We start from the raw sequence: 25,265 nt of genomic DNA, 5'->3' as shown, positions 1-25,265 counted from the left end.
ACCTTCGAAATAATTTTATAAATCCAGCCTATCAAACTAATGGGACGGAAATCCTTGCACTCATAGGCGCCGGCTATCTTAGGAATGAGTGCAATAAACGTAGCATTTAGGGACTTCTCAAACTTGTGACAAGAATAAAAATCGTGGAACACCCGCATAACTTCTTTCACTACATCCCAACACTCTAGAAAAAAAGCCATAGAGAAACCATCTGGACCCGGAACTTTATCTTTACACATTCCACTCACCACCTGATACACCTCATTTTCTTCAAAAGGCCTCCCCAACCAGCTAGCTGCACAGAAATCCAGCTGGTCAAAATTCAGACCATCCAACTTAGGACCCCACTCCTCTGTCTCGGTTAGAAAATCTTCATAATACTGCACAATGTGATCTTGAATCTCATCAGGAGAATGAAGCACATTGGTACTGGAATGAAGTACCTCAATGGCATTATTGCACCTATGTGAGTTAGCCATCATGTGAAAGTGCATCTATCCCCCTCTTTCAACTAAAGCACCCTTGATTTTTGCCTCCAAGAAATTTCTTCCATCAACAAAACCTTCTCAATTTCAGTCACCATCTCATTCTTCTTTAATAGGGACTCCTCATTTTCCTCCCCATCCTCCAAAGCATGCAACTCATCCCAAAGCAGATTTTTCTGCACTTCAATATGCCTAAAAACTTCATTATTCCACTTCTTTAAATCAAAATTTAGAGCTTTGAGTTTTCCTGCCAATATAAAACTAGGATTTTGTAGAAAATGAATAAGAGGCCCACCAATTCCTTACCTTCTCCACAAATCCATCGGCTGCAAGCCACATATTCTCAAATTTGAAATGACGCATACCCCCATGTAAACCACCAAAGTCAAGCAAAATGGGAAAATGATAAGAACAGATACAGGACAACTTCTTCTAACTTAAATCCAGATAATGAGTCTCCCATGAAGTAGAGACGAGAAATATATCCAACCTTGACCACCCTCTCACTACAAAACTGAACAATATTAAAATCCCCACACAAACACCAAGGCATATCCCACAAGTAATACAAACCCGCCAACTCCTCCCACAAAAAACTTTTATTCCTATCCACATTAGGCCCATACACACCCACAAAAGCCCACCTCCACCCATCCTCAATATTTTTAAAAGAACCAACCATAGAATATTCCTCTACTAACTCCACCACTCTCTTATCCCACATCAACAACACACCTCCTGAAGCACCCAATGAAACAAAATAACTCCAACCCACAAAAGAACGTCCCCACAAACTACGAATGATGCTTCTATCAATAAAACTCAATTTAGTTTCTTGAAGACAAACAAGATCAATTTTCCAGCTAAGAAGGAGGGATCTAATACGGAGACGCTTGTTGACATCATTAATCCCCCTTACGTTCGAAGAGAGGATTTTAGGCTTCATATGAAGACCAAGACCCCCTCCCTTTCTACCTGTCCCTCCCCACACTACCCTCCTTGTTATTGTAATTAATGGAGCATTTTAATCGTTTCAACTCCTTGTCCTTTTTTGCTGCAAACTTCAAAGCCGTAAATCTTCTTGCTTCAATAGCAACAAGAAGAACCTGAAACTGCTCTTCAAACCCTTCACAAGATATCCCCACACATGCCTGTAGATATTCAACCTTTTTTAAAACCCAATCCAAGGCATTTCTGGTTGAAGCATGAGGCAGGAGGGTACTAATAGGAGTCAAGCTACCCACATCCTCATCAAAGCTTTCCCCCTCATATAATTCCAACTGTAAAGCTGTCTGAGTTCGCTCGAGGGCCATGTTGAGCGAGGGTCGTGCAATCCAATCTACTTGACTTCGCTCGAGCTCCATGTTGAGCGAGGGTCGAGTGACCCAATCTGTTTGAATTCTGCTTGACCAATGATGAGCACACTTCAATCCTTTTCAAGGTATATCGCTTCAACACTTGTTACAATACTATTTTACACAGATTTTCACAAGAATATGCCAATCAACTCATTTTTCCCTCAACAATATCCCCATTTGGCATATTTCTGCACACACTTAGCAAACGGTTAAACAAACCCATACAAATATGCACAAAATATTGTTTGCAAATCACAAACCAGAATTCATAAATAGACATGACAAGCACAGGTTTTAAAAAAGAAATATTTCATTAAGCAATTAATCAGAAACTGAGTTCAATAACAATTAATCAAACAACAGCAGCTAACATGAGATACTAAAACCAAAAGCTAAAACTAAAAGCTGCTGCTCCCAAAAATCAATGTGTTACTAACAACTAACACTCCCCCTGAATTAGTACTGTACTACACATTTTTGTCACAACAGGCAAAGGGTCTCAATCATCAACATCTGCAGGACTGCCACCATCATCATCATCATCATTAAGTTGCTCTTCGATGTCGTTGAAGCATTGGGTCACAAGCTACTGCAGGTTATCAACTTTAACATCTAGGTTATCCACTTTAGCATCTAGGGTATCGAACCGGGCATCAAGGTGAGCTAGGTACTCAAGAACCTGCTGAAAGCTGAGCTCTCGATCGAATCTGATGCCGAAGTGTATGGTGCCGAGCTAGAGGGCTGAGAACTGGATGGCCAAGAGCTCGAAGGCTGAGAAGAGGAAGCGGGAGGATGCTCAACAAGGAGAGGGTGCGGGGTGATTTGAGCACAACTAAGCTGTATAGTCCTACGACCAATAGGAGCCTTAAGTTCAATTCTAAGCTCTTGGAAAGAAAAGCAACTGATTGAGAGAGGGCTAATCGGGTGACTAAACAAGCAAACGGCAAACCAGTCCATGTTTTGGGGGATTGAAAAACATCAAGAATGACCCGACAAAGAAGACTCTCTAGATCAATGGAGACACCATTGATCAAAGCATATAGAAGAGTGGCGCGATCAAGACCCACATCACTCTGATGACCAGTAGGATATAGATTAGTAAGAACAATCATACTGAGAATGAGATAGTCAGGTGTAAAATGTATAGCCAAAAGAGGTGACTTCCCTTCCCAATTACTAGACCGGCCACAAAGACATTCAGCAATGACTTGCAGACTGGAAGGAGATGTTCGTGTATAGGGATACACTGGGTATGACACACAAGGGGCATTTAGCAAGTCCGCTATCATACCCGGAGTCACCGAAAGAAAATGTTACAGAGACTAACCTCAAAAGAGCCATCATCAGAGATGGCACGAATGTTGGAGTAAAACTCCCAACCCAACTCCACAAAAGGAGTGGAATGACCAGTGGTCAAGGCCTGCCACAAGCGAGACTCAAAAATGCGAGAAATGATAGTCTCAGTAAGCTTACCTAGAGAGACGTCACGCTTGACTATAAGTATACGATGAGAGAAGTTCTTAGCATACAATTCATGTGCCATGCATTATAGAAATGGACTTGAGCGAGAGCATGGGGGATGTGGCAAAGACGAACATGTCGAGACATGGCTTTTGACTGTAGACAGAGTCAATGACGTTAGACAAGGCTAAAGGTAATGTGAAGACCTGATGAATGCATGTCTAATATGCCAAATGCATGATGATGATAAAATCCAAAGCTTGACCTCCTTAAAGTGCTTGATGTCTATACGGGCATTTCATCAAGCACGTGGTGAATATGCTAAACCAACAATGCCAACCATGCCAAACCAACTATGCCAACCAACCATGCTAATGAAAAAAAAAACACAACAATTTTGCAATCCAACTAAGTCAAGGTTGGGGTTTTAAAAAATAAAAAAAACTCAATGCAGGACCAATGCCCCTTCTAAATACAAACCACCTTCAAACACAACTCAATCTCAATCCAAAACAACGTCCCAACACTAGGATAGACGTGAAACAAGTATGGGAACAATGTTATGCCAATGCATAATGAAAAAGAAAAACCAATGTTCATTGAGGCATTTTACTGAACACTTGGAGTGCATCCAAGTGAGAAACACGGGCAAATCTCCTTGGGAGTATCAAGAGCCTCCTGAATACAACCAATCAGCAACCAACACTCCAAAGGAGTTTCAACAAACCAAAAGAATGGAGGGTTTTCAAGGATTTCACTCCTAAAAACCCAAACCGAAACCCACATGAAGAACACCAAAAGAAACCAAAAAAAAAAAAATACCAATTCTAAGATTAAGAGAGGAAATTGGTTCTTATCGTGATTTCAAGAAGATTTCGTGAAGAAGATCAAAAGAAATCACTCCAAGGGCAAAAGAGAAGTTCCAAACACGCAAAGGGGGAAAATTTGGGAGAAACCGTGCAAAATGAGCTCGAGCGGCACTGGAGGGATTTTTATAACAGGCATTTGCTCAAGCGAACTTAAACCCTCAAGCGACCTGTCGAGCGGTGCTTGCTCGAGCGAGAACTCCAAAATTGCATTTTTGCCCAGTTTAAAACACACAACACTCACATGGCTTTGACAAACATTGGGGAAGTCAATTTTCGAACCATAAATACATATCAAATGTAGAAGAGCATCATAATCTCACAAAACATGCAGGTAAAAACAAAGTATCACAAGTAATGTAGACATGTGTGTTTAAAGCAGTCCTGACTCAATCAAGAAATTTCAACCGAAAAGTGTGAGCAGAGTTGGGCTGAACAAGAAACCACAAATGCTTGGGAAGCTCTTTCAAGGGCACAGAAAGTCAAATCCAATGCTGCTAGGACTTGAATCCTTCTGTTTTAACACTTGTTTCAGTATAATCAAGAAATAGAAAACTTATTTTGTTTTCCCCACCTTTTTTTTTTTTTTTTTGATATAACATTATCATCTTTTCTTTTCCATTTGATATGCATGATTTTTTGCACATGAGAACCGTGATGAGTTCATCTAGCCCGTAGTCAATCATGTTGTGCATGTAGAGCTTCCTAACACCTTTAATTGTCTCCCCAAAACTCACAAGTGGCGAAATGTCGATTGACCAAGCTGTGAGTGAAGTGTGTGATGCTAATCACAGATTACAATAGATATCCATGTTCCAAACCTTTGTAAGCCATAAGCATATGATACAAATCTCAAAAGACACAAGTATCTAAATTTTTAGAAAAGACCACTCCATCATCAAACTCATAACCATGGATCGCATGTATGGACAGCAATCGACGAAAATGAAACTAGACAACTAACAAACACAAAATAAACAACAAAAAAAAAAAATTGCATGTTTTAGTGCTCATGTCAAAGCAAAAATACCAATAGCCTTTCTAAGTAATTCAAACCGAAACCCATCCAAGGGTTATATAAAAAGGTCGGCTAGTTGATGTTCGGTGGGAACATACTCAAGAGTCCCAACATGTGTTTCCACAAGTTCTTGAATAAGATGATGTCTAATCTCAATGTGCTTGGTCCTAGAGTGTTCGACGAGATTTTTTGAAATGTTTATAGCACTAGTATTGTCACAATAAACGCTCATCACACCTTCGGTAGTGCTATAGTCACAAAGCATTTGCTTCATCCACAACAATTGCGTGCAACAACTCCTTGCAGCAATGTATTCAGCCTCAGCCGTGGAAATTGAGTTTTCCTTCTTATTCATCAAGGCTACCAGGTTCGTCCCAACATAGAAACACCCACCAGAAGTGCTTTTCATATCATTTGTTTTACCTACTCAATCAGCATCTGAATAACCTGCAAGTTCAGTATTAGTGTCTCTAGAATACCAGATCTCACAGTTAATTGTCCCATTTACATAACAAAATATGTGCTTGACAGCTACCAAATGTGATTCTTTTGGATTGGCTTGAAATCTAGCGCAAACCCCAACACTAAAGGCAATGTCTAGTCTACTTGCAATGAGATACAACAAACTCCCAATCATGCTCCTATACAAGGATTGCTCAACATTCTTGCCTGACACATCAATGCTAAGCTTAACACTAGTGCTCATGGGAGTTCTGGCATGACTTTTGCCATCTAATCCAAATTTTGTGATAAGATCCTTTGCATATTTGGATTGGGATATGAACAGCCCATCATTCAACTGTTTTACCTGGAGTCCTAAAAAAAAAGTTAGTTCACCTACCATGCTCATTTCAAATTCATTTTTCATTTCATCAGCAAACTCAAGAGCTAGAGTATCAATGGAAGATCCAAATACAATGTCTTCCACATAGATTTGAGCAACTGTTATGTCTTCTCCAACTTTTCTGATGAACAGTGTCCTATCAACACTTCCTCTAAAAAATTTGCGGTTTTCTAAATAAGAAGTTAGTCTTTCATACCAAGCTCTGTGAGCCATTTTCAGACCATAAAGGGCTTTCTTCAACCTGTAGACATGATTAGAATATTTTGGATCCTTTAAACCCTTTGGTTGTTCGACGTAACTTCTTCTTAGAGAATTCCATTCAGAAAGGCACTCTTGAAATCCATTTGATAGAGCTTTAAACATGTGGCAAGCAATGCTCAACAATATCCGGATTGACTCAAGTCTGGCAACCAGAGCGAAGGTCTCATCGAAGTCTATTCCTTCCATCTGGGCATACCCTTGAGCAACTAATTTTGGCTCACTCAAGTTACATCTCACAAATTGAATTAAAAAGGATCTAAGAAGCCTTAAATGACGAGAATTGGTTGAATGCGATGCATAACGAAATAAATCAATTTGTGAGAAACAATGTGTGGCACTTGGTGCCAAGACCAAAAAGTCACAATGTGGTAGGCACAAAATGGATCTTCAAAAATAAGTCAGATGAGAATGGAACAATAGTGCGAAACAAAACAAAATTAGTTGCTCAAGGGTATGCCCAGATGGAAGGAATAGACTTCGATGAGACCTTCACTCCGGTTGCCAGATTTGTATCAATCCGAATATTGTTGAGCATTGCTTGCCATGTGTTTTAAGCTCTATCAAATGGATGTCAAGAGTGCCTTTCTGAATGGAATTTTCCAAGAAGAAGTTTACGTCGAACAACCAAGGGGTTTCAAGGATCCAAAATATATAATAATGTCTACAGGTTGAAGAAAGCCCTTTATGGTCTGAAATAGGCTCACAAATCTTGGTATGAAAGACTAACTTCTTATTTAGAAAACCTCAAGTTTCTGAAAAGAAGTGTTAATTGGATTCCGTTCATCAGAAAAGTTGGAGAAGACATAATAGTTGCTCAAATCTATGTGGATGACATTGTATTTGGATCTTCCATTGATACTCTAGCTCTTGAGTTTGCTGATGAAATGAAAAATGAATTTGAAATAAGCATGGTAGGTGAACTAACCTTTTTTTTTAGGACTCCAAGTAAAACAGTTGAATGATGGGCTGTTCATATCCCAATCCAAATATGAAAATGATCTTAGCACAAACTTTGGATTAGATGACAAAAGCCATGCCAGAACCCCCATGAGCACTAGTGTTAAGCTTAGCATTAAAGTGTCAGGCAAGAATGTTGAGCAATCCTTGTATAGGAGCATGATTGGGAGTTTGTTGTATCTCACTGCAAGTAGACCAAATATTGCTTTTAGTGTTGGGATTTGCACTAGATTTCAAGCCAATCCAAAAGAATCACATTTGGTAGCTGTCAAACGCATACTTCGTTATGTGAATGAGACAGTTAACTATGGGATCTGGTATTCTAGAGACACTAATACTGAACTTACAGGTTATTCAGATGCTAATTGAGTAGGTAAAACAGATGATAGGAAAAGCACTTCTGGTGGGTGTTTCTATGTTGGGACGAACCTGGTAGCCTTGATGAATAAGAAGCAAAACTCAGGCCCGGATTGGTTACACAAAACCAAAAAACTCATCTCATCTCAACTCATCATTACAACTTTTTCAAATCCCCATACAAAATATAATAAATAATTTTACTTTTTCAAATCCCAATAAAAAATTAATATTACAAAATTATATTATACTAATATTTTATTCATTACTATTTAAAACATCTCATCTCATCTCATCTGTGTAACCAAACGGGACCTCAATTTTCATGTCCACGGCTGAGGCTAAATACATTGCTGCAAGGATTTGTTGCACGCAATTGTTGTGGATGAAACAAATGCTATGTGACTATAGCATTGCCCAAGGTGTGATGAGCGTTTATTGTGACAATACTAGTGCTATAAACATTTCAAAAAATCATGTCCAACACTCTAGGACCAAGCACATTGACATTAGATATCATCTTATTCGAGAACTTGTGAAAAGACATGTTGTGACTCTTGAGTATGTCCCCGTCGAACATCAACTAGCCGACCTTTTTACCAAACCCTTGGATGAGCTTCGGTTTGAATTACTTAGAAAGGCTATTGGTATTTATGTTTTGACATGAGCACTGAAACATGCATTACATGCATTTTTTTTTTTTGTTGTTTATTTTGTATTTGTTAGTTATCTAGTTTCATTTTCGTTGATTGCTGTCCATACATGCGATCCATGGTTGTAAGTTTGATGATGGTGCGGTCTTTTCTAAAACTCTAGATACTTGTGTCTTTTGAGATTTGTATCATATACCTATGGTTTACAAAGGTTTGGAACATGGGTATCTATTGTAATCTGTGACTAGCATCACACACTTCACTCACAGCTCGATCAATCGACATTTCGCCACTTGTGAGTCTTGGGGAGGTAATCAAAGGTGTTAGGAAACTCGACATGCACAACTGGATTGGCCACAAGCTAGATGACCTCATCACAGTTCTCATATGCAAAAAAAATAAATAAATAAATATCATGCATATCAAATGGAAAAGAAAAGATTATGATATTATATCAAAAAAAAAAAGCTGGGGAAAACAGAATAAATTTTCTGTTTCTTGATTATACTGAAACTGAAACAAGTGTTAAAACAGAAGGACTCAGGTCCTAGCAGCATTGGGTTTGACTTTCTATGTCTTGGAAGAGCTTCCTAAGCATTTGTACCTCGCTCACACTTTTCGGTTGAAATTTCTTGATTGAGCAAGGACCGTTTTAAACACACATGTCTACATTACTTGTAACACTTTGTTTTTACAAGTCATTGGTCAAGCCAAACAGAAAGGGTTGCTCGAGCGAACTCAGACAGAGTGGTACGCTCGACCCTCGCTCAACACTGCGCTTAAGCGACCTCAGACAGATTGTGTCGCTCGACCATCGCTCGAGCCAATGTTCCAAATCACTTAGAATTTAGGATTTTGAGCGCCTCCTTTACTTGGAACTATAAGAACAGCTTCTCTTCTGTTTGAGGTGTGGAGAATCAGAGCAAAAACCCTAAGGGCCTCCAAGGACTTTTTAGAGCAACCTCTCCCCCACTATACAAAATTCTCTTGAATGAACACATCTCCACCACACCACACTCGAAATCAACCTTTGCATGAGTCCATTGAAGTGAACATATACATTGGCCGGAAGAATCCGGAGCTACTGTTGATGCAGAGATCGAGAAGTTCTTGTGAGAAGCTATAAAAAGGTCGGAGTTCCGACACTACATGCGTGTAGAGATCGAGTGAGTCACTTGTGGTGCTGCAAGTCAAGTTTAGCTACTACAAAGGTTTTGTGAGTGTCTCTAAATTAGTTGGAAATTTTCACCCTCGATTATGATTGACCATTAAGATTGTAACACATCCTATTTTATATTAATCTTAAGGCTCAAGTCTTAATTGATGGTGCAAATTGTCGAAATTTAACAATTTAGGGTGCAAATAGAAAAATGATGGTAGGTTGGAGACACAAATAGGAATTTCCAGATATACATACGTATAAATATATAGATATGTACATATGCATGCATATGGATAAAGTGGACCACTTTCAAGACAATAAAGTGCCATTCCGGACATCATATATTTTCTAAAGGTGACAAAAGACTAACTTATTGCCCGGAGAAGCATGTAGATTATATGTATCAGAAGGTGGCATGTAATAAACGTAGTGTTGGCACATGAATGCCTAACTTATATTACAGTAAATAGGGATATGGTCGATGCACGTACGTGTAAGTCATACTGTTGTAAACTCTAGCAGGTGCATTCAACATTATGTAATCCATTATGCCCTTCGCGCAAGTCCCTGATCCACCACCAATTTCATATATCTGAGTGCACATTATCAAACAGCAGGATGAACTTAGACTTAATTATTAAACAAGAATATAAATTTAAAAACAAAGACAATGGGAGGAATCATTTACTGGCATGATGATTTCAAATGAATGAAATAGTGTCATTATAAGGGCATTATCAACGATAACACTATTTACAGCACTCTAAGAATCCAGAACATTTAGGTTATAAAAGGGCATATACTTTTTTGGTTTATCGTTTTCATGAATAAAAAATTATGACACCGGTGCAAGACAATTGACTTTCATTACTATTAGCATAGCCTTGTGCTTTTCTAGTTCCTCCAAGAACTCTTGGATTTTGTTTATTTCAGCACCCATGGCAGGAGTTTCACATGTTTCACCTAAGGTCTTCGGCTTTAATAAAAATTGAACTGATCTATCTCTCACCAAGCTCCCAACTGCATTGGGTTCACAAATATGCTAACAAGCAAAATGGTAACAGTTGGAGAGACATAGTCTGTTCAAAACTGAAGCCAAAAGGTGAATACATCTGTCCTCACAATTTAAAGCTTTTTAAAATTTCTTGAAAGAAATTCCTACAGTATCTGATTTTTTTATAAGTAACTGAATTTTATTAAGAGCACAGTGGCAGAACCCAAGTACACCAGGTACACAAGAGAAAGGAAAGAGGGAAAACAAGATGCATAGAATCAATATAATCAAAGAAGCTAGGACTATTATGAGCAGACATCCAAACATAATGAGTTTTTAGCAATATGGTTCTAAGCTGATTCACCATATTCTCACTATCTTCAAAGTTCTGAGCATTATGTTCATTCCATACACACCTATTTAGGCATAAAGGAAACAACTGCCAAGCCAAAGTATAAGATATTGTCACCAAAGTTTAAGATGGCAACTAAAATGACCTCTTTATTCCTGAATATAGTCTTAACCTATGCATCTATGATACAACCTCCAGTAGCATAAATATTAGCTTACATCTATCACTATAGTCAACATGCTAGGCAGAAGTGAAGACAATGCTTATTGTCTTCACCTAGCTTGTCTCTCACACCTGAGGGGAAGTAATTATGATGGGAACCTACTGATCAAAAATAAATTTATGATGGGAACCATATGCATAAAAATAATTTCTGGTACATGGCAACAGGCAACATATGTACAGAAACAATTATCAAACATAGCAAAGTGCTTTCATGTGGAGGCATCATTTAACATCCACACTGATCCCCATTTCTTAAGATTTTTGTTAGGCGTAAACAAATCCATGCTATTGAACATGTATATGATCAAATAAAGCTTTCCTCCAGAAATCATAAATGATTTCAATTATGTATTCCAAAATAGAAACTGAAATTAAGTTTACTTGTGAAATATAGGCAATAAGAACATAATGTAGTGACATGTGCAAAATCTGAGCTGGTTTTTCCAGTAGGATATTATGAACAAGAGAGCTTACTTTTAATGGAACTGAAAGATTAGTAGTACGCATTATGGCTTCTGCAATTCCATGAGCATACCAAGGCTACAAGAAAGCCGAAGTTAGTAACATCACTAAAAAAGTTGAAAGCAAATATATATATGTATATAAATATATACACACCTAAAAGCCCTATGAAACAAAAAGAAACCCACATCCCTAATGTGGAAAGAGCTCTGTTTGATAGATATAGAGTACATATTTCTCAACAGTCACCACTGGAACGCACACTTATATTTTTCAGAGACTCCTGGAGATGCCAATATCATAAAATATAATTTCGCTTCAAAAAATATGTGTAATTAAATTGACATGTAAAGGCACAACACTTATTTTTCTCCTGATGACATGAGTCTTTTGGGGAATATTGTTCGTCTCCGTAGACTCCCCTCTCAGCAACAAATATGTCTCTAAGAAGGAACTGTATGAATTTTTCATTTGCTGATCCAATCAGAAAAGTGTGGATTTTTCATTTGCTGACCCAAACAGAAAAGTGTAAAGCCACTACCAAACAGTTGGACAAAGAAAGCCAAAAAAATGAAAAACGAAAGCTGCAAAACAAAACTAGACCACTAGGTTCCAGAACATGTCTATCTTGGTAATTCCAGTGCATTTTTACCTCCTTACAACCAAAAATGCTGAAAAGCTAAGAAACTATCTCATTGAAGAATACAGGGAAGGGATAGAAAAATACAAGTACGCACGTTTGTTTTGACCCAACTTTCTAGCTTACACGGGTTTGAATTCCTCTATGCTGTCACACACACACACATACATGCATGAACACGAGCACACACAGACAGAGAAACAGAGAGACAGAGACAGAGAACCTTAAAAAGCTCCACTGGAGTGTACCAAGCTATGTCACTCCGCTTGTATAAATCATCCAAGTATTTCATATAAGCTTTCCTGCCTACAATAGTAAAGAGTTCAGAGCAAAAGATCAATGTTGACTTCAAAGCCATGCAGCTGTCAAGCATGTCTGTTCAATATTGAATTGGAAAAGAGTATATACCTTAACCAAGTACCTATTTTTTTGTTTGTACTTTTCTTTTTAATCAATCAAGAAAAATGCAAACAAAAAAAAAGGTTCTAAATACAGTCATAAGGGTGCACTTTATTCTTCAGCTGATAAGTAATAAATGACAGTCACAGACGCTACAGCTATGAATATCTCACATAAGCTCAATTCAAAATCATACAAAACTGTCAGTGGTGCTTCACTGAGTATGGATCCAAATTAATAACCGTCAAATATTTTATGATAGTTTCAAAATTCGCTTTTCCAGTGTCACTCAACACGTAACATAATTTTTTTTAATCTCGAGTCAATATAAAACATAAATATTTTTTTTATCGGTAAACAAATTTTTACTGACCAAAGAGTAGGCAAAAGCCCAAGTATATGGGACATATACAAGAGCAAAGCCTAGGTATGCTAGTTTAGTGATACAAGGAATTCATGAAAGATCATGCCATAAAAATCAATTACAATCAACCAATGGAGTAAAGTATTAAAAAAAAAAGGGTTCTAAGTAGGGGTGTAAAATTTTCGGTTGGTCTAGACCGAAAATTTGTTTGGTCGGTTTCGGTCCGTATATGTGATTTTTGGACTGGACCGGACCGAAACCAACCAAAAAATATATATTTTTTAAAAATATTTTTTACATATATAATATATTATTTTATATAGTAATTATATAAATTAATTATGTAATTTTCATCTAATCTATTATTATTGAGCACATAAAATGTTAAATAATATATGCTATCAATTAATAATATATCATAAATCATATGGATAAATTTTATTTATATCATAAATTAATGATTGATAACCTTTTTTGGATGGATATGGATAATTTCTATTTATATTTTTCCATTTTTTTCTATATTTTTCATTTATTTTGAGTTTGGATGTTATTGGCATATTGCATCCTTTTCAAGTTTTTTTTTTTTCTATTTTTTGTATATAAATAATTTTATGCTGAAATGTTAGTTGAGCCAAAAAATATAAAACTGGCCCACTTGGTGTTGGGTCAGACTAACAATACTTAACAGTCCGGTCCGGTCCATAAGGAAATTCGGTCCAGTCCAAGGTAGGAAAATGGTGAACCAAAGTGGTCCTGTTCGGTCCCAAAAACACCCTATGGACAGACCGGACCAGATCGAATTCACCCCTAGTTCTAAGCTCATTCATCGACCACTCTTGATCTTCAAAGCTTCTTGCATTCCTCTCCCTCCAAACGCACCACCATAAACATATTGGTATCATCTACCTCTCCAAGAAAGCTAAGAGGTCACATACTCTTCTCAGCATCACCCAAGCTAACCCCAACCGAGAAAAAACTTCATTCCACAAGGTCATGACAATCTCACAATGAAGTAGTACATGATCAAAGGACTCTCCGCTCTTCTTGCACATACAACACCAATCCATGACAATAATTCAACGTACGATCACATTCATCACTTTCCTATATTCCTTCTTATGCTTAATGTAGGGTGTTACATGCTTGAATAGAAAAGTTCAAAAGACATGGTGTATTTGCTCTCTAAGTGTCTTTTTGTATTCTCTTTCCGGCGTTTCTCGCCAAATTTAATTGTTAATCTTTCTTTAGAGTTATTTTCCAAAAAAATCTTTCTTTAGAGTCATCTTGTTATTATTGGGTGTGGTGGTTATGGTCATTTTGATGGGGTCGTGTCGGAAGATACTCATTGATCAAAAGAATTTTTAGCTGAAACGTGAAAATGATCAATGGTGGAGAATCACAGAGAGCAGTTATCGGGTTAAGTTTACTTCTATTAATGTAGTAGCGATGGATTGGGTGGCTTCAGCTGTGGGGGCTTATGGTGCATCAGTTGGATCGGCTGAGTTCTTTAGAACTCGCAGGAAAGGGAATCGGGTTCTAGTTGTGCAAAGATGCCATAATAGGTACGGTTGGTTTTTTATGATGTCTGAGTTTGGGCAAGATAAGAGGCGCGGTCTAATTGTGGTACCAGAAGGGTTGAAGGGTGAGGGATGGAGGAGGTTTGGAGAAGCGCTGAAGGAGGCAATCTCGTATTCCTCTGTTTCGGGTGAGAAGAACAAAGTCCAGGAGAAGGTAGATTCCTTTTCTCTGGTGGAAACGGGACGGAAGGGCTCTCTTAGGTGGAGGTTCTGATGAAGCCACCGCCGAGATTGGAGGTTAGTAGGGAGGTGTTTTGGGGGGGGGGGGGGGGGGGGGGGGGGGGGGGGGGCTGATGGGAAGTTGGTGCAGTCGTTTTGTATTCTTGAAGGAGAAGCACAGTGTTCTAAGGAGTTGTCAGGGAAAGGGGAGGAAATGTCGTTGAAGGCCATGCAAGAGGTATTATTAGAAATGAAGAATGATTTGGAATGTATGTTGAGGTGGGTTGAGTTGGGCTTGAGCATGGGCTTATCGCGCCCAGAGTTTCTAAAGAATGCAAATGCAGATAAGTTGTTTTATAATAAGGGGAATGGACCAGTTTCTAATGTGGGTGGGAAGGGAGATGAAGATCTGAAGGGAAAAAAGAAAGTGGTTGGGCAGGGTTTGGGTAAAAGCCCAAAATGGATGTGGAAGGAAAAGGGTCAACGAACTTTTGATATTTCAGTTCCGGAAATATCGGATAAGGTTTCTTCATCCTTACCAAAGCCGACTCTTGGGTCAATGGTCCCCAATTTGGTGCAAAGATGTTTGACGGTCGCCTACGACATATCTGGTGGTCCAGTGGAGTTGTTTCAATCACCGGCAGTTTAAGATGGGGAGATTGTTAAGAAAGACGAAGGCAATGAAGTGGCCAATTGAGGGATCCCTGATTTGAAAGTGTATTTGGATCCTTTGGTTAATGGTATTCATCTGATGGAACCGTGTCCTAGTTTGTTAAAGCATATTTTGTCAGTTGAAGGGATTCGGCAACTAGAGTTGGTTGAAGAGGCTGATGGAGATTCTAGGGTTTTTTCTAAGGAGCCTTTTGGTGCATTACAGTTGCTTAGTGCTTCTGAAAATGAGTCAATGGAAACTAATCTACAAATGGCGTTAATTAAGGAAGACTTCGCTGAGGATGAGTTGAGTAGTCCGACTCCTTTACGTACTCTTCCTCCTTAGTCTGCTTCCATATTAGCTTCGAATTGAGTTCTGAAAAAAATGGAGCAATTACAGGCTTGTGTAGGGATATCCTATGAAGGGTATGAAGAGCAAATTAAGGCTCTCCTTGTTGCTATAGAAGCCAGATGGTCTACGGCCTTGAAGTCAACTGCGAAAAAGGACAGGAAGTTAAAACGATTGAAATGTTCTATTAACTACGATAATAAAGAGGGAAGTGTGGGGAGGGACAGATTGAACGGGAGGGCATTTTATTCATCACATGAAGCCTAAGATCCTTTCATGGAATGTAAGGGGGATCAATGATGCTAATAAGCATCTTCATCTCAAATCTAATCTAGAGAAGAAAGCACACTATTTTCAAGAGAGAGTAGAAATCTGTCCAGCCTTGACGGCCCTCTAAGGCACTAAGTGCACTAAGTTTTTTCACAAAATGGCTAATTCACATTGGCATAATAATGCTATTGAGTTACTACATTCTGAAAATAGTGTGCTTTCTTCTCTTGATGAGATGCATGATCACATTGTGTAGTTATATAAAGCTCTTCTAACCGAGACAGCGAACTGGAGACCCAAGCTTGATGGCATTTTGACTCTTTGGATTCCTATGCAGCAAGATGGTTGGATAGACCATTTGAAGAGATTGAGGTGTATCAGGTGGTATGTGCGATGAGTAAAGATAAAGCTCCTGGCCCAGACAGGTTTTCTATGGCTTTTTTCAAGAGTTGGGACATTGTAAAAGAAATTGTGATACGGGTTTTCCAAGAATTTTATTCTTTTCAAAAGTTTTGAGAAGTCCCTTAATGCCACATTTATTGCCCTCATACCTAAGATATTTGGTGCCTCTGAATTGAAGGAATTCCGCCCCATCAGCTTGGTAAGTGGGATTCATAAGATAATGTTTAAGGTGTTAGCAAATTGAATGAGCATAGTTATGAATAAGATTATTTATAAGCGCCAAATTGCTTTTGTTCAAGGTCGGAAAATTCTTGACTCGGTGTTGATTGCTAATGAATGTATAGATAGTCGGATGAGGGAGCATGTACCGGGAGTTCTTTACAAGCTAGATATGGAAAAGGCGTACGATCATGTGAGAGTTGGGATTTTCTTTTTTACATGCTCAGAAGATGTGGTTTTGGGGATAGGTGGTGTGGATAGGTTAGACACAGTGTATCAGCTACTCGGTTCTTAGTGTTAGTCAATGGGCAGCCTTGTGCTTTTTTTCCATTGCCAGTAGTTGTGGCAAATCATATTGAGAAGTTATTTAGAGCATTTTTGTGGGGTGGTGTGGAAGAGGAGAAAAGGTTTCATCTTGTGAGTTTGAATAGAGTTTGTTGTCCTATTGTTAATGGAGGTTCGTAAATTGAGTAGTTTTAATAAGGCTTTTTTGGGAAAGTAGTTGTGGAGATATCAAATGGAAGGGGAATTGATGTGGAGGGAGGTTATTGATCGAAAGTATGTGAGTGATTGGGGAGGTTGATGTTCTAAGGAGAGTAGGGGACATACGATATGAGTCTTTGGAAATTTATTAAAAAGGGGTGGGACAATTTTGTGAAACAAATTAAGTTCGATGTTGGAGAGGGTTCAAGAATTCATTTCTGGTTTGATGTTTTGTGTGGTGAGCATTCTCTTTTTAGAGTTCTTCTGGCTATTTTTCGAATGGTTGCAAATCAGCAGGCTTCCGTTTCAGCTTTTTTGATTCATTTTAATGGAGCTGTGCAATGGGATGTTAGTTTTATTAGAGCTGTTCAGGATTGAGAACTTGATGAGGTTGCAGATTTTTTCAGTTTGTTGTGTTCTCTGGATATTGGAAGAAATGAGAGGGATCAAATGTTATGGAAGCATATGGGGAGTAAAAAGTTTTCGGTTCGATCATATTATAAGGTGTTGACTATTCAGCATCACACTTCCTTTCTGTGGAAGAGTATTTGGAGAGTTCATGTGCTGTCCAAAGTAACCTTTTTTACTTGGACAACATCTCTTGGGAATATTTTGATGATTGATAATTTTGAGGAAGCGTGGCATGATTGTTATGGAGTGGTGCTGCATGTGTAAGAAATATGGTGAATCAATGGATCATTTACTTTTACATTGTGAGGTGGCTAAGGCATTATGGGATGGTGTGCTTAGTAGAGTTGGGCTGGTTTGGGTAATGCCTAAGAAAGTGGTGGACTTGCGTGCATGTTGGAATAGGCCGCATAGTTGTTCTCAAGTAGCAGTTGTGTGGAAGATTACTCCTTTTTGCATTATGTGGTATATTTGGATGGAAAGGAATGAGTGGTGTTTTAACAATAAGGAGCGTACTGTAGAGGAAATTGGAAATTTTTTGTGTTCTCCTTGATTTAATGGTTTTCTACTGTTGTACTTAATGGAGGGTATGTTAATGAGCTTTTGTTTTCTTTTCATGATCCTAGAATGTAATTAGGTGTTTCTTTTGTATACTTCCTGTGTACATGGGCTTTGCCTATTTTCATTCGATGAATAAAATTTTCTTATAAAACAAATAATAATAATTCGACGTTTCCTCAAGTTGTTTATAGTGAGAATCTTCCCCAAATAAGTCGTCCATGCAAAAAATGTTGCATTTAAAGGTGCTTTTCTTCCAAATGCTCTTCCATGGGAATGGATCTGTGTTGGGCATGGTCATGGTTTGGTAGAAAGAAAAGACTGTGAATATTCCTTTCTTAGAGGGGCACCAAAAGATCTTGTCTTCACCTCCCCCCAACAAACAAGTGGAAAACACAAGGTCAAAGAATGCCGAAAAACCATCAATTTTCCAATCTTGTGCATCTATAAGGAAAGTAATATTCCAATGGGGAAGACCATTGGAAATGATTAATAGATCTACAATCGAGGCTTCTTTCATTCTTGCTAAGCCATAAATTTGTAGATAAACTTCCTTGAGTGCCTTAACGCCACATTATACATCATGCCAAAATTTGACCTTCAATCCATTCCCCACATTAAAGCGAGTATTTGCTACACATGTGTCCTAACCTCTTCTTATATGCCCCCCATTCATAGTTATATATATATATATATATTTCTTTTATAAGTAAACGGTAGTATTAATAATAATAGGCATAGCCCCAGTACACAATACGATATACAAGAGATAAAACCTATCTGGGTCGCTATAGAAGTCGCACTTCATAGTTATATATATATATATTATATATATCTTCATAACCATTTGCCAAGTAAGACATTATTGAAAGACTTCAAGTTCCAAATTCCCAAACCTCCTTCTTTTGGCAGAGCTAGTTGTGGCCCTTTTCACCAAGTGGAATTTAAACTCGTCATTTATCCCCCCCCCCTCCCCAAGCGCGCGCCAAATAAAAAATGACATTGGAGTTTCTCCATGCAATGAGCCATCTTGGCGGGGAGAGAAACTAAGTTACCAAGTTAGAAAGAGTACTTTTAATTAGGGTCACCCTACCTCCTTTGGATAGGTACATTCTCTTCCAACTAGCTAATTTCATCTCCATTTTTTCTAAAACATCATCTCAAATATATTTCGATTTGAACGTTGCACCCAACAGGAGGCCAAGATATTTCATGAGCAGCTGAGATATCTTAGGGCGGGTTTGGAAGATAAGAATTTTGAATTTGAGATAAAAGTTTAAAATATTATTTTTTTAATATTATTATTATTTTGAGATTTGAAAAAATTAAATTGTTTATTATATTTTGTGTAGAAATTTGGGAAAGTTGTAATGATGAGATAAAATGAGATGAGAATTTTGTATATCATCTTACATCCAAACCTGCCCTTATAATCCAAAATGGACGCCATACTCTCCACATTGGGCACATACCCCACTGGCACTACCTCTGATTTAGCCAAATCCACCTTCAGCCCTAATGCAGCTTCGAAGCATAATAGGAGAGCCCTCAAGGCTTGAATTTGGTTATGTTTGGCCCCACAAAAGATTAGGGTATCATCGGCAAATAATAAATGATATATGTTGAGCAAACCCGTGATTGCCTCACCCACTAAAAATCTAGATATAAACCCACCAGCCACGACACCTGAAATCATCTTACTAAAAGCTTCCATCACAAAAACAAAAAGTAGCAGACATAGAGAGTCACCTTGTCTTAATCCTGGTGAGCTTTTAAAGAAGTTTTTTGGCGATTCACCAATATAGAGAAACAAGTTGTAGAGATATAGTGATGGATCCATGTACATCATTTCATGCCAAAATCACATCTCTCAAGCATATAGAGTAAAAATCTCCAATTGACACGATCATAAGCTTTTTCCATATCCAGTTTGCATAAAAGCCCCCGGCTCTCCCAACTTAAGTCCAAACATTTGTTGGCAATAAGTATTGAGTCAAGGATTTGCCTATCTTTAACAAAGACATTCTGAGGCTTTGATATTAATCTCTTCAACACCTTGCTCAACCTATTCGCCAATATTTTGGATAAGATTTTGTATAACCCACCCACCAAGGTAATGGGACGATCATCTTTTACCTATACAGCACCAAGCTTTTTAGGAATGAGTGCAATAAAAGTTGCATTTAGGCTTTTTTCAAACCTTCCATTTTCATGAAATTCATGGAAGACCCCCATGATATCTTCCTTAAGCACATCCCACCATGTCTTTAAAAAAAAGGCATGGAGAAGCCATCCAGGCCTGGAACTTTGTCACCTACCATGCATTTTAATACTTTCCTGATCTCTAACTCGTCAAATGGCCTTTCGAGTTGTTCCGTTTCCTGTTAATCAAGAATATCAAAAGCAAGCCCGTTTAGTCTCGCCCTTCAAGAAAACTGCTCCGAAAGCACATTCTCATAGTAAGTGACAATGTGATCTGCGATCTCGATTTGGTTGGAGGAAGCCACCCCTTCTATCATCAACATCTCTATAGCATTGTTTTGCCTATATGTGTTAGCAACCCGATGGAAGAACTTGGTGCATCTATCCCCCTTCCTTCAACCATAATGTTCTGTTAGTATTCAAGAAGCATGGGGAGTTAGCCACCAACCATAGCCCCATATCCTTCAACCATAAAGCATGAATATTCTTGAATCCTCAATTAGTATGCTTCTCTGTGAGAAATCATGCAGCAAGGTTAGAGTCCAACTGCACCTTAAAGTAGAGCAAATAGAAACTCCTATAGTTTAGCAATGTACAAATAGTCCTCTGAAGATCGCAAGCAAATAATGGATGAGCTTAGAACTTCCTTTTTGAATATGTTACTCCATTGGTCAATTGTAATTGATTCTAATGGCATAAACATTCATGAATTTCTGGTACACTAGATTATCATGCATGGGTGATACTCTTTTCTATGTCATGTGTCCTTTGACTCTTGCCTAGTCCTATTCTCAATAAAATTTTGTTTACCAATTAAAAAAGGTTCTTGGGAGACGATTTGACCATCGTTTAGAAAACAAAAATTAGTAAGTCTTAAAGAACTGCCACCCAATACTGCAGTTTGTACCTTTTAATAGTCATATTCTCTAGTTAAAGCAACTTGTAGATAACATCATTTCATACCATTATATCATAAACAAATGCTCATCATTTATGAATTCTTTCTTGATTCCACCATTTGTGTTGTTCTCATACTTGAACATTTTATGCAAGACATCACTAGGATATGATGTGTTAGGGTAATGCTAATTTGTTTACCGGTATCATCACTAAATTGAAGCAGGGGAAACCATGGGGAGGATGGTGTACCAAGGAGGTGAGTGGGCCTCATGGTGTGGGGCAATGGAAGCATATAAGAGGAGGTTGGGACACATTCAAGATATACCCACTTTAAAGTGGGTGATGGATCCAAAGTAAAATTTTGGCACAATGTATGGTGTGGTGATAGAGCACTCAAGAAAACTTTTCCACAAGTTTATAGCATAGCAAGCATGAAAGAAGCCTCGATTGCAAACCTCTTCATACTCTCTAACGGCACTCCCCAATAGAACGTTACATTCCTTAGAGGTGCACAAGATTCGGAAATTGAGGCTTTTTCAGAGTTCTCCACCAGTTTGTTGGCAGGAGTTGAAGATAAGGCTTTTGGTGACCTTCTAAGATAGGGAAGTTCTCAGTCCGCTCCTTCTAGGAAGCCATGACAATGCACAGTACAAATTCCTTCCCATGGAAGAGTATTTAGAAAGACAAAGGCACTCCTAAAGGCAAAATTTTTTGTATGGATGGCTTCCTTGGGGAAGATCCTCACTTTAGACAATCTAAGGAAACGTCAAATCATAATCATGGATTGGTGTTGTATGCGTAAAAGAGTGGAGAGTCGGTTGACCATCTACTACTTCATTGTGAGATTGCCATGACATTATGGAATGAAGCTTTTGCTAAAGTGGGATTAGCTTGGGTGATGCCGAGACGGGTAACGGACCTCCTAGCTTCTTGGAAAGCCATTCAAGGTCTCTCTCAGATCGCCTCTATTTGAAAGATGATTCCAATATGTTTATGGTGGTGTGTTTGGAGGGAGAGGAACCAGAGAAGTTTTGAAGATAGAGCGTGGTCAATGGATGAGCTTAGAAGTCTATTTTTCAATACTTTAATCCATTGGTCGATTGCAATAGATTTTCATGGCTTGTTGTTTCATTCTTTGTATCTCTAAACTAAGCACACATGGGCGTTGCTCTTATATATGTCCCGCACACTTGGGCTTTTGCCTATTCTTTTGATCAAAAAAATCTTATTTACCAATAAAAAGAATGTTTTTACCCGTAAAGCATAAGTGTTAGGGTTACATTAATTTCAGAGGATAGGAAAAATATAAGATAGTCCAGACACTGGACGCAAAGATTAGATACTTATTAATTCAGCTAAAATTTGGGCCAAGTATTTGAAATATTTGGTGAATAAAACAAGCTCTAAGTCAAAATTTAGCAACAAAAATTGATTTCACCAGTCAAGTTACAGGATAGCAATGCATATCACTCTTTGAGCTGGAATAAAAAACTGCAGTTTTACTTTGTAGAGACCCTTTTGAGCCTACCACTTGAGGTTGTCAGCAAGATTTTTCTTTCATTTTCATTTTTTTTCGCTTTGCCATGTGAAGCTATCAAGGGTCACGTGTTCCCATCATATGGCAGGCACCCAAATCTTTCCATTCCACCTATATTTAAAATTGTGGTCCTTGGTTGGGACCCTATTGTACCACTTCAGTCTAAATGCAACTAACCCATCTACTGACCTTCCGTGCAAAAGACCATCAATCTTAGAGAGATTTCATCAAATTTTCCCTTGTCCCTTTTAGGTTTCCCACAGATATTCAGGCTTCCACATTACAGCCATGAATCCACCTCAAATCCAAAATTCAACCACACTTGATTTTCAGACATTTGATTTCTTACCAACAGTCATCCTCTACCATATCACATACCTAGTTTTAAAACCCTCTCAGGAAACTTGAACATTAACAAAAATAAAAAGCATTTGGCATTTAGAGACAATGCAACGGCAGTCCTCCATTTCATTTATAACAGCACCGAACACCCCTCTAGTTCATCTACTCCACTATTATCTTCAATATCTATTATATTACCATAATTTTCTCTCCTGGTTCATTGTTCCAAGTTTCCAACATTGTTTTCCACATAATTACTGAAATCAATAGGCGAAAAATCATATACATAATTCGTTCGATCTATTTTCTCGAGTTCATACCAATCCTAACCTCAAACTGAGTGTGCGTGTGTATGCTTTAGTTCACTGTTCCAACATTGTTTCACACATAATACTGAAAACCAACAGGCCAAAAATCCTTTACATAATCCGTTCAATCTTTATACTTGAGTTACATATGAATCCTAAGATCAAATTCTATTTACCGTTTACTTATAAAAAAATGAGTGGGTGTGTGTGATCAAACAGAATATATCAAATGTGGAGTAAAAAACTCTGGAAGCACCTTCAAGCTGATTGAACCTAATGCTTTTCTCAAGCACGCCGACTGAACCCGATCTTTGGCAGAAGTAGCCATGTTTCGGGTTGTAAAGCGCAGAATGTATGAAATCCCGAACCTATCCAATGGAACAGCAATTATCCAAGAAATACCAACACTCAAATTTCAGAAAAGGAGGGGAAAGATGGAGAGTAAGAAAGAGAGTGGGGGAGAGTGAATGGCTTACAAGGATCGGTTTGTCGCCCACAATGTGCGTGGAGAAGAGGGCTTAAAGAAGCGGAGCGCATGAATGTTCAGATAGAATCACTGCAGAGAAATGAACGAGAGAGAGAGAGAGAAAGAGAGAGAGAGAGAGAGAGAGAGAGAGAGAGAGAGAGAGAGTACCTTTGGGAGTATGAATGAGTTGGGGAAGCTTCTTGGCGGTGAAACTGCGAGAGACCATGTCTTGGAGCTCCGGTATCAGATGGGTTCTGTCAGTGATGTTCTGAAGGCAACCGAGTCTTAAAACCCCATTTGTAACTTGTTAAGGGTTTTTCTTTCTTTCATCATTTTTCTTTTTTTTTAATTGTTGATATTTTTTCCTAATTCAGAACGCTTGAGATTTGAAGTGGTTTAGTTACACGTATCAAACTATCTCTTCTTATCTCATTTTATATAATTATTATAATTTTTTAAAATTTTTATATAAAATATAATAAAATTTTCTTAAAATAAAAATAATATTAAAATATTTTATTCAAACAAAATTTTATTTAATTTTTAACTTTTATCTCATCTCATTTATATAACCAATCGAAATATTAATATTTTATACAAAGATAGGGATAAGTTGTTAAAAAATTATACTCATCATCCATCCATTTATTTTTATTTTCCATCTTTTATTTATTATTTTGAACAGATATGTGGTCTAAAAATAATAAATAAAAGAACTTTAAGTTATTATATTACCTTGATAGTATTAATATAAGTGCATAAAGAACTCTAATTAAAAAATAAAATAAAATATTATGACCATAAATTATCTAAAGTTGAAAAGCAATATTTGTTATGTTTAATGATCATGAAAAGCAATTACTAAAGTTTTTATTTAGGGTAATGATACCCTTACCGCCATATACTACTGCTTTACTACACGTTCGATGTGTCTTTTTTTTTTCTTTTCTTATATGAGCTTCTCTCTATTGTTGATGCTTCTAACTTTGCTCTCCTGAAAAAGAAGTCTTCTCTCCAACGCTCTCTAGGGTACCTTAGAGAACAAAAAGGTGAAGTGTTCAGTCTTGATATAGGCGAGAGTATGGAAGAACTTGAAGATCGATGGGGACACCTCAACCTAACAGAGGAAGAGGAAGAAGTGATAGTCAACCCCACGGGGTGCGATGAGGAAGTGATTAGGAACGGGGGCTTAAGCCTTATAGGCAGAATATGTTGTGACCGTACAATAGGAAAGGAAATTGTTTCCAGAACCATGGAAAAAATCTGGCGCATTGTAAACGAGCGATTTTCCAATTAGTGGAACGAAATGTATTCATTATCACCTTTGCAAACCATGCGGACAAGAATCATATCTTAGAAGGCAAACCGTGGCTGTTTGACAACATGCTATTTGTAGTACAACCCTATGAAGGAACGATGCAACCGGATTTTTTGCTGTTTCAGTCAGAGATGTTTTGGGTCCGCATGCACAACATGCCATTCGATGCTATGACGAAAGCTTGGGGTACACAGATCAGGGCATCGATTGGGAGGGTTATCTACGTAGACACGGAGGAAGATGGAGTCGGATGGG

At 38.0% G+C, this 25,265-nt stretch overlaps 1 protein-coding gene across 5 annotated transcripts in view; it reads right to left on the bottom strand.

The window, feature by feature from the left end:
• LOC122316170 (protein arginine methyltransferase NDUFAF7 homolog, mitochondrial) overlaps positions 1–23,988 on the bottom strand; it is a 46,288-nt gene extending 22,300 nt beyond the window's left edge. Inside the window, exons 1-7 of one of the 5 annotated variants that reach the window (XM_043132712.1) lie at positions 23,861–23,919; positions 23,703–23,782; positions 23,483–23,594; positions 19,687–20,651; positions 12,319–12,401; positions 11,468–11,533; positions 9,914–10,014 (exon numbers count right to left, since the gene is read on the bottom strand). In XM_043132712.1, the coding sequence (XP_042988646.1) occupies positions 9,914–10,014; positions 11,468–11,533; positions 12,319–12,401; positions 19,687–19,786 (350 nt within the window). In that variant the 5' untranslated portion in view covers positions 19,787–20,651; positions 23,483–23,594; positions 23,703–23,782; positions 23,861–23,919. Of the gene's footprint in view, positions 1–9,913; positions 10,015–11,467; positions 11,534–12,318; positions 12,402–19,686; positions 20,652–23,482; positions 23,595–23,702; positions 23,783–23,860 lie in introns of all 5 variants that reach the window. The other 4 variants (XM_043132706.1, XM_043132708.1, XM_043132721.1 and 1 more) reach the window with 4 other exon arrangements.
• Positions 23,989–25,265: the final 1,277 nt, after the last annotated feature.

This window comes from Carya illinoinensis, chromosome 1 (assembly GCF_018687715.1).
Source record: "Carya illinoinensis cultivar Pawnee chromosome 1, C.illinoinensisPawnee_v1, whole genome shotgun sequence".
Lineage (NCBI taxonomy): Eukaryota > Viridiplantae > Streptophyta > Magnoliopsida > Fagales > Juglandaceae > Carya > Carya illinoinensis.
Note: the sequence above shows the minus strand (reverse complement) of the source record. Positions and strands in the feature narration are given on the sequence as shown.